Genomic DNA, 10652 nt, shown 5'->3' with positions numbered 1-10652 from the left:
AGCCTTGTGGTTGAGCTCCGGTGCGGATTGCATTGGAAAGTGTGACATGCAGACGTATCCCCGGAAAGTCAGAGTATCTACAGAATGGAGTCCCACTCCCAAATTGTTTTTTAGGGGCTCCACACCGTCTGTTGGTCCCCTGTGAGCTCTGATTATGGTCAGCCTTGTTGGTCTTAGTACTACTTCCCGGCCTCTGGTTCTGTTTTATGGCCCTTCAACTGCCCGACAGCGCAATCACCACTGACCGAATGCAGAAGGATTGAATCTTTTATCTACAGTAAGGGCCGGTTCACACTGCAGGCGAGGCGAGGCGACTCCGACTTGCCTCGCCACGACCTGCCGCGACCTCAGCGGCAACTTGCAGATGACTTCTGTATAGAAGTCAATGCAAGTCGCCCCGAGGTCGCCCAAAAGTAGTACAGGAACCTTTTTTCTGAGTCGGAGCGACTCGAGTCGCTCCTCTCAGAACGGTTCCTAACACTAACTGGAAAAAAATAATAATAACATTGGTCATTCTAAGCAAAATGATATAATTGTTACATTTATTGTGACAATAGAAAGTCTTGTGTGTCCCGGAAAACTGATCTCTGTGTTACATCGCTATTACACCTAATGCCAAAGTCATTGTGGAATGTGATAAGGAAATAACAACCTCTGAAAAAACAACAGTGAAGGTTTTTAACCTTTATTTAGAAGAGAAGAGTTACAAAAAATAAGTAAAGATTAGAAAGTGGAGAGATGAAGGTGTGCCGAGATCCTTAGACATGGCAAGAGGACCAAGGATCTGACCTCTTCACCCAACGGGAGGCTTTTACCCTCCAGTCCTGGACACTTGTCATGGAGGACCTTCCCAAACATGAAGATTTTACATAATAAATCATTTACATAAGAATTTGCACAAACATCACATTGATTACAAGAGACATTAATTTCTGTTATCTCTGAACACCTTATCAGCTTGTCCCACCTCCAGACTCCTAAACATCTCATTGTAGAAGTAGGAGGTCAAATATCTCTATGTTCCACAAAAAGACCTTCCAAGGACCTGGAGATCAAAAATTTGTTCTAATATTATCTTTCTGCAAAATCATTCTAGCAAGAGAACCTGTTATATAAAGACCCTAACATTAGCATATAAGCACTTGATAATGTAATTTAATCATTAATACATCTCATAATAATTGTGATGAATATGGCCATACAGGAAATGCAAAAATGTTTCTGGCCCATAAGGATCATAGAGGTGCTCTATAGAGGGATAGCAAGGGTTTAATAGAAATACAGGTATTAATCCAATCCATCCCATCATTAGATCTATATCCAATCACTGATCAATATTCCCATATACAGAGCCGAGGATTTCCTCTTCCTGAGACTGTATACCCCTCCCCCATCACCTGTCCACACTACCACACCCACAACACCGCCAGAATCATCACTAATCCATTCCCGCCCCCTCTATATCATAACCAATAGGAAGAAGACTAATGCCCTGTACACACGATAGGATTTCCCAACAACAAAATCCATGGATTTTTTTCCGACGGACGTTGGCTCAAACTTGTCTTGCATACACACGGTCACACAAATCTTGTTGGAAATTCTGAACGTCAAAACGCAGTGACGTACAACGAGCTGAGAAAAATGAAGTTCAATAGCCAGTGCAGGCTCTTCTGCTTGATTTCCGAACATGCATGGAACTTTGTGCGTCGGAATGGTGTACACACGATCGGAATTTATGAGAACGGATTTTGTTGTCGGAAAATTTGAGATCCAGCTCTCAAATTTTTGTGTGTCGGAAATTCCGATAGAAAATGTCCGCTGGAGCCTACTACACGGTCGGAATTTCCGACACCAAGCTCCCATCGTACATTTTCCGTCTGGAAGTCCAACCGTTTGTACGTGGCATAACACTGCTGTGATTATAGTGACAACTAATACAGCCAATCAAAGTGAGTGGGAGGAGCAAATTAATTTGTCATGTAAAGAAACCTGTGAAGACTGAAATTTAGGAATTATCACTGTAGATCAGTGATTTTCAACCAGGGTTCCTCCAGAGGTTGCTGGGGTTCCTTCAGCATTGGGCAATTTCTGCCTCTCAGATAAGTTCCCACCGACACCATTGATCTTTTTAGCTACCTGTAAGGAGGTAATTCTTCCCAATGACCACAAGTGTGAGGACCATTCTTCCCACCGACCATCACACTAATGTATCATGAGTTGTATATTTCAAATTTTTAGCAGGTGTTCCTCAAGACCGGAGAATTATTTCAAGGGTTCCTCTGTATTGAAAAGGTTGAGAAAGGCTGCTGTAGATAATAAAGTTTGTATCTGGATAAAGGATGTTTTTCTAGTTTTGGATGGACTTCACTTCCTGTCCTGGTGGCAATATTGTACCAGACAGGAAATGAAGGAAAATCTACAAGGACACAGACAGAAATGAAAATCTGACAGAAGTTCTAGCCTTCCCTCTACTAAAGAAAAGGTGTCTGTTGGAGAGTTCTCCTCACTTCCTGTCTGGTAAAACATTGCCATCGAAACAGGAAGTCAGAGGAAATCCTTCTCATGGAACCCCAGATAGCAGTAAAAACCAAACAGAGGTTCTAATTCTTCCCCACTCCATCCACGACTGTGAAAAAAAAAAAACATTTTTGCTATATATACACACTGTAAAGGTGCAGGCTCCAGGGCTATGACCCCAATCCTGGCTACACTGCCTTGTGTTTCACCCAGAATGAGCATGCAGCCAGTGAAGGCTGATCTGATCTCCTGCATGCTTTTTCCTGGTCAGTGACACACTAGGTGGTGAAGTGAGGTTTAGGATGAAGATACGGCCCCCGAAACCTGCAGCTTTATAAATAGTAATGTTGTCCACGTTTCTGCTATTGATTTCACCAATCCGATTCTCCACCCTGTGATGTCACCAGTCTCCGGGCAGATTTCTCACCTTTGGTTCCTCTCAGATATCTTTATACAACTTTTCCACACACCTAACCCAGCATGGAGGGGCTCAGTGAAGGTGGTGTGGAAGGTGTGGAGATGTCGGATCGGGTCACCCAATTCATAAAAGGAGATCCGTCCGGCCTCATAATCCAGATCTATCCTGACTCTCTTACTGGAGGCACCGCCGGGTAATGGGATCACCTTCCTGTCATGTCTCACCGAGTACTCATTACCCCACCTCTCCAAACCCCAGGACTTCTTATTACATCCAATCTGTGACTGATCTCCTCTCCTGTCTATACTGGGGTAACACATCCCGACTATACCGAGCACTGCCCGCCCGACATCCACTTCCCAGTAATGTCCCCCTGAGGAGAAACTCTGACTGCTCATCACCTGAGGACAATAAAACCTCTCTGGTGTTTCTGGATGATTCTGATGTGATGATGAGAAGGATGCAGTTTTTCTATCATCTGATATTTGTAGATTATTACCAGCTGTGCTCACATCCAGTAATATGTCTGTAGCCCTCAACACCCCCGATGTTTGCTCTACAGCCCCAATATTTGGTCCTCCAGTCTGGCAGTGCGAGTGTTGTATGGTGGGGGAGAGTTGGGGAGGTCTCCTGGATGGTTGTATGGTGGGGGACAGTTGGGGTGGTCTCCTGGATGGTTGTATGGTGGGGGAGAGTTGGGGAGGTCTCCTGGATGGTTCAGCATTGATGTGACCTCTGCTCTTTGTAATAGAATGTGGATAGACCTGTGTGCCTGGACATTTCTCTAAATTTACCCCAGACATGATATCAGATAAGCCTGTGTGTAATGTGTGTGAGATCCCCCCCACATCCAGATCCTCCCCATCATGGAGGAGTTTATCATGTCTCTCTCTGTCCTCACCATCTCCATCCTCAGTATCACACAAGTCACCTGTGTCTGATTCCTGTAGGACGGTTAGTGGATCCGTCATGTTACACAGCTCCTCAATGTGACGCAACTTCCTGGACAACTCATCCTTCTTTATTTCCAGATCCTGGACCAGATCATTGATTAACACGGAGATCCGCTCTGCCTTCCCAGAGATCTCACTCAGGACTTTCTTCTCCAGGTCTTCCAGACGTCTCCTGAGGTCTCTGAACAGGACAATGACTCTCTCCATTTCATCATCTGCTTCTTCTTGTACTTTCCTCCTGTGTTCCTGCAGACTCTGGACTCTTTTCTCCGTCTCCTCTCTCTCTGTCATCAGTTTCTGTAAAACGTTTCTCATTTTCTTCTTCTTCATCTCAGAGGCCTCATCCAGAGTCATCACCTGGTGTCCCCGATGTTCTCCATCCAGCCTGCAGGACACACAGATACAGATGGAGTCCTCAGTGCAGTAATACTTCAGTAGTTCCTTATGGACGGAGCATTTCCTGTTCTCCAGGGAAGTGGTCGGGTCACATAAGACGTGTTCTGGTGACTTGCTGTGGACTTTCAGGTGATCGTCACACAGAGAAGCTTCACACATCAGACAGGATTTCACAGCAGGTACAGGAGTGTGAATACAGTAAGTACAGAAGACCCCGGACTTCTCCTGATCTGGCTGAGCAGACAGGAAATTCTCTGCTATGTTAAGTAGTGTTATGTTCCTCTGAAGGACGGGACGTTTCCTGGATGTTTGTCTACAGTCAGGACAGGAATAACCTCCAGACCTCTCCTGTGTATCCAACACACGACCAATACAGCCCCGGCAGAAGTTGTGTCCACATTTCAGGGTTACAGGATCAGTATAAATGTCCAGACAGATGGAACATTCCAGCTCCTTCCTCAGATCAGCAGACGCCATCGCTGAAAGTAGAAGAGAGAAATGAAACTGAATGTATCTGACACTCCTTAACCAATGTGACCAGTTCTGTACACTCCTACACAGGGAGGGGCCGAGACTCGTAGTCAAAGGAATCTTTATACAAAGGAACACAGATAATACACGGGAGGATTCCTGACAACAATTGATTTATTTAAGGCAAATAGACATGCAGTTGCTCTGGAGCTTAGTAAATGAGGGGAGGCTCACTGACTTCCATCATCCAATCGCGTGCAAGCAAAAATGCTGTTTTTTATTTATTTTCTTTGCACGTGATTGGGTTTTCTTTGCAAAGTGAAGCTTTACCTCATTTACTAAGCTCTGGAGCAACTGCAAGTACACGGTCTACTTGCATTTAGTAAATCAACCCCATTGTGTCAGGAACATTTCATCCTCCTTTTTTTTATTAATATTTAAACAGTTACCCAGAGGAAAGAGATTCATCTGAAAAAGTGCAAGTTGTCTAAAGATCATTAGGCGACATGATTTGGGTCACCACAGACACATGATTGAGAAAATATGGGCAAGGATGATACATATACTTCACTGCTCTCTGGGTTCATTTACTGGTGGACGGGACGAATGTAGGATTGGGCACACAACTGGAGGTAGTTGTGCAGTTCCATGTCTTGTACTTTGATGGCAGTGAGATCTCTGTCACTTGTATCTTCCTCTTGATGCAATGACCCAGGCAAAATGCTGCCATGCTGATTGTAGCTCGTATGCATGGTGGACATGGTTCACAGTGACCCAAAGATTCTGCTAGCTTTTCAGGAGCAAGCCAAGAGCTGGCTGACCCTACACCATCTTGTCTCTGTAGGCAGGTGCTGTCTGTTTTTTCCACTGTAAGTGGTGCCCAACCTGAGTGGTAGCACAGCTAGGAGAGGAAGACAAGGGAAACGTGATTTCTCTGTGGTTTCTTGGGTCATGGAAGCAGTGTTTCAGTTGGCTATGCTGCCTCCATGTGACCTCTGGTGGTCATCTTGGGTCAGCAATTTATAAGTCCCATTGACATGTATTTGAAAAGTAGCTGGTGTAGGGAAAGAAGCCCCACTTGTTAGGGAAAGCGATTAATGGAAGGGAAAGGTTCCAGATAAGTTTGGACTGGAGCGGCCAGGCCAAATCCCATCCTCTAAAACAGACACTATTGGCCTCTATCCTGTGCTTTGCTCCTCTTGTGCTCTCTCACTAGGGTGTCTGTAATCTTGGCATGCTTTTCAATATAAGTTACTGCAACCAGACTCCCTGTTTTCACTGCTGCTGCACCACACTTCACCTTGCCACATGCAATTCAAGATCTTGTCTGACAATGGCACCAACCTGTTGGTCACCCTTTGGAAGGTAGGCTTCCCACACATAACTTGCCTGGAGCATGTCCTCAACATGGCAGGACAGTGGTTCCTGGTTAGGTACCCTGGCTGCATGGAGGTCTTGCATCAGGCCAGAAGAACATGCAACCACTCTGTGTTTAAGACTCTGTTTAAGGTGCTTACCACTTTAATAAAGACATTATGCCAGACAATGTAAGGTTGCCTTACATTTGAAAGCCATGAATGGGTTTCATAAGTCAGATACATGTCTTTGGTTTTAGAGGACTCGTATAAAGGCCTTGCAGCTTCTACCAGGTACAGGGCCAGTCCACAGAGCTCCAAGTTCTGGGCTTTTATTCACACGTCTGCTTGTTGTAGTGGGGTTGTGGTCTACAGCCACTGCCTGAAGCGTATCATTCATGGTAAAACTATCAGCCTTTTGGGTACCACATGTGTGAGGAGGGCACATGAATCTGCACCACAAAGCTCATTGGGAGCAGCAGCTCGATATTTCCAGTTGGCAGCAAAAGATCTGCAGTCCTCCTTCACATTTGTGGCACCTCTCCTCTTCCACAAGATCCTCCACATCTGTTTCAACATCTGTGGCTGCAAACAATAGGATGGGAAGACTCACAAGAGGTTTGAGAGGCTTACCTTACACCACATGTGAGCAGGTGGGTCAGCATGGGGCCACGAGTAGGGTCAAGCGTAGGTTTGAACCTTGCCATAAGTCTTCAACACTCAACTCACTATTTCCAGCAGCATCCTTGACCAAGCAGGTGTCTGTTCTGGGCATCTCCCCGATGCCCAGAGTCTCAATTCCAGCTTGGGAAAACTACTGGCTCTGCAGTTGCTCCTGTTCCAGCTCACGTGATTGCCATTTTTCTTTGAATTTATAGCTTATGCTTTACAGTGGCAGGCACCATGCCACTATTATTTGGTTTAAAAAAAAAAAAAAAACATCCCTGCCTTCCATGCGCACATAGAAAGTACTGTATTGTCAACTTGTTGCTAGATCACTTGGTCAGAATGTAAGGAAGGTCTGGTTCACATCAGTAGAAGACGACTGGTGCGGGCATATGCACGTGCGCATAATGCTGCCCATACGTCTTTGCATAGGGTGAATGCGCATTATTGAGAAGACCCACGTGCATTAGTGTGCATAGGTGCAAAAAATGTGCATGCTTGGCACTGGTATTAGCATCCAGTGGCTTAAATAAACTGAAGCACTACAGAAGGAATTTGCTGAGTGGTTTTCAGCTTGCCCTTGTTTACCTGAGACCCGACCTACTAATTCTGTCTCATGCTGTATGAATTGGTTTGCCTCCCAGCCTGCCTGCGGACTTTTTCCTCTTTGCTGTGACCTTGGTCTTCCTTCTGGACTCTGCTTACCGCCTTCTGCCTTGCTTACCTGGCAGTAGCTGACCATGACTTGTTTCCTGGACTCTTTGTGCCTCCTGATTTGGTACAATGCTGCCTGACTATTTGGCTTTATGCTCAAATTCTGCCTCTGCTGATCCAGTACCATATTGTTCCTGTGCCTGGTTCCTGCTTTGTGGTCCTCAGCTCCCTATTCTACACATCTTGCTGCAATACAGATCCAGTACGGCCTGTAACACCAGTACTGTGCCACTCTGTGCCCTCACACTCTCTGTCACCACCTCTAGGAGTGTTTGGCAGGAGGTGCAAGAGGAGCCTCCTCATCTACTCATTCTTCACTGGGTATGTGATAAAGAGGCAGGGTCCACATAACCACTGACACATGGTCCAGCAGGCACAGGCAGAGATGCTTGTGGGTAGGTGCAGCAGCAGTAATGACACAGAGCCTAGTTGCAGATAACTCACGACTTGTATTTCAGAGAATGCTCAACTACAAACATCCCAGTGGGAGAGCCCTCCACCAGGTAACACAGTTCTGTAATGCAGAGATGAAGCGGATAAAGATGCACCAACAGCGTCGGTCTCAATGGGCAATATGTGGCCTGGCCCCAATGGGGGGGGGGGCTTACCCAAGAAGAATGGCATGTCCCTACTCATCTGGAACCTTTTCTTGCTGCTAATCACTTTCCCTAACAGACAAGTGCTCTTTCCCAACTCTAGGCACTTCGCAAATGGGTGCCAAAACCTGGGGCCTAAAAAGACTCTAGTGACCCAAGGTGACGGCCAGGGGTCATCTGGATCCAGTGTAGCCAATTGCAATGCTGCCTCGGGGGACCTGGAAACCATAGAGAAACCAGGTTTCTCCAGGCTTCCTCTCCAGGTGCAGTACTGCTCTGGTTGAGCGCCACCTACAGTAAAGAAAGCAGACTGCATGTGTCTATCATGCTACATATCCTTCATGCACACTGGATCAATTGGCTGGAGGCTGGGATAGACTCAGGATGGGACACACCAGTGTAGCTTGGGTTGCCAACCCATGTCTTGTTTCTTTGTGACAACATATGCCGCGTACACACGAGCGGACTGTATGGCGTACTTAGTCCGTCATACAATCCGACGGACAGTCCGTCGTACTTTCCACTGAACGGACTTGACCACACACGGATACACAAACAGTCCGTCGAAAGCTTGCGCGATGACGTGTACAGCCCGTACGACGGGACTAGAAATAGAAAGTCCAAGACACAGCAAAGCACCCTTCCGCCGTGTAAATCCTTTCTGGGCATGCGCCATTCTTAGTCCGTCGAACTAGCATACTGACGACCGTATTGTCCGCTGAAACCAAAGTACGACGGACAGAATTTCGAAAAAACCGAAATACTTAGTACTCCGGACTGCACGCTGAAAAAGTCCGCTGAAGCCCACACACGAGCGGATTGTCCGCTGAAATGTGTTTTGACGGACTAAGTACGCAATACAATCCGCCCGTGTGTACGCGGCATTAGTCACCTCTAACCTCTCCTCTTCAGTGGTCTCCTCAGAACGAGTCCTCCCCAAGCATCTCAGAACTTTTACAATTACCCAGGTAATACTCTGCCTAGCAGTTTTGCAGCTGGTTTGCTTCCCCCAAGAGCATCCTGTTTGGCAAACTTACATATTGGATCTTGGGAGAAACAGTCAATCTAAGCTAACATGTTTTATTTCATAATATAAGATGTTTTTGAATATGAAATCTGGATACATCTAGCCTCGTCACTCTTGGGGGCAGCCTGGAATGCCATTTAGCAGGTTACCCAGCAGGGCTTTGTAACTACAGAATGCATATCAGAACCCACATCTGAAAGAAGAGTCACGCCCCCTGGCAGGGGAGTATGGGAGTAGAGCTTGGTTCCAAACCACCTGTTGCAATAAAAAGTGAAGTGCCTGATTATCATATCTGCAAACAAAAGCTTAAAAAGCCACTGCTGCTAAGATGACTGATAAACAAGGGTCTTATTTATTTCCCAAGAAAATAAGAATGCTAACATAAAACGCTAAAAGAAAATGTTACAGAGCATATAGAACAAAAGAACATCAATGGTACTTTACGTAAGGTCGTCCTTTTTGGTCAGTATCTTCAGCTGGGCTCAATGGCAAAAGAGCCGTGAGGCAAAGAGAGAGAGAGAGTTCCTCCAGCCGGTGAGCACTTTTAAACTACATTCAGACATCACCCACACAACCCTATTGCCAGCCTATCTCAGCATTCTGACAAATCAAAATTGACCGTGTTACAGAAGATCAAAGACCATCTGTCCCTGAAGATTTGACCTGGGTAAAATAGCGGTGATTCATGGACAAATGCTGCCCCTAGTGCACACTACAGCAGGCTTACTGGAGGATGGACAGATATTTAGAAGGACTGCCTCGTATCAATTTTGATTTGTCAGAATGCTGAGATAGGCTGGCAATAGGGTTGTGTGGGTGATGTCTGAATGTAGTTTAACCACTTGCTTACTGGGCACTTAAACCCCCCTCAGTCCCAGACCAATTTTCAGCTTTCAGCGCTGATGCACTTTGAGTGACAATTACGCGGTCATACAACACTGTACCCAAATGAAATTTTTATCATTTTTTTCCCACAAATAGAGCTTTCTTTTGGTGGTATTTAGTTACAGCTCGGAGTTTTATTTTTTGCTAAACAAACAAAAAAAGATGCAAAAAAAAAAAAAAAAAAAAATCATGTTTTAATAGTTTGTTATAAAATTTAGCAAACGGGTCATTTTTCTCCTTCATTGAAGTGCGCTGATTAGGCGGCACTGATAGGCTGCATTGGTGGGCACTGATGGGCTGCATTGGTGGGCACTGATGGGCTGCATTGGTGGGCACTGATAGGCTGCACTGGTGGGCACTGATAGGCATAGTTAAGGCGGCACTAATAGGCACAGATAAGGCGGCACCGATGGGCACAGATAAGGCGGCACTGATGGGCAAAGATGGGCACAGATAAGATGGCACGGATGGGTGGCACGGATAAGTGGCACGGATGGGTGGCACGGATGGGCACTGATAGGTACCACAGATAGATGGGACTGATGGGCACTGATAGGTGGCACTGATAGGTGGCTCTGATAGGTGGCACTGCTGGGCACTGATGGGCGGCACTGCTGGGCACTGATGGGCGGCACTGGGGTGCAGCACCTG

At 46.1% G+C, this 10652-nt stretch overlaps 1 protein-coding gene across 1 annotated transcript in view; it reads right to left on the bottom strand.

Moving 5' to 3' along the window:
* Positions 1-669: 669 nt before the first annotated feature.
* The window catches only part of LOC143956885 (E3 ubiquitin/ISG15 ligase TRIM25-like), a 31435-nt gene continuing 21452 nt past the window's right edge, over positions 670-10652 (bottom strand). Inside the window, exon 3 of the mRNA XM_077467047.1 lies at positions 670-4766. Within this exon, the coding sequence (XP_077323173.1) occupies positions 2944-4764 (1821 nt within the window). The 5' untranslated portion in view covers positions 4765-4766 and the 3' untranslated portion in view covers positions 670-2943. The remainder of the gene's footprint in view (positions 4767-10652) is intronic.

This window comes from Lithobates pipiens, unplaced genomic scaffold, assembly GCF_037356315.1.
Source record: "Lithobates pipiens isolate NorthernLeopardFrog02 unplaced genomic scaffold, aLitPip1_a1.2 Scaffold_44, whole genome shotgun sequence".
Lineage (NCBI taxonomy): Eukaryota > Metazoa > Chordata > Amphibia > Anura > Ranidae > Lithobates > Lithobates pipiens.
The sequence above is the reverse complement of the archived record's forward strand: the minus strand, read 5'-3'. Positions and strand labels throughout refer to the sequence as shown.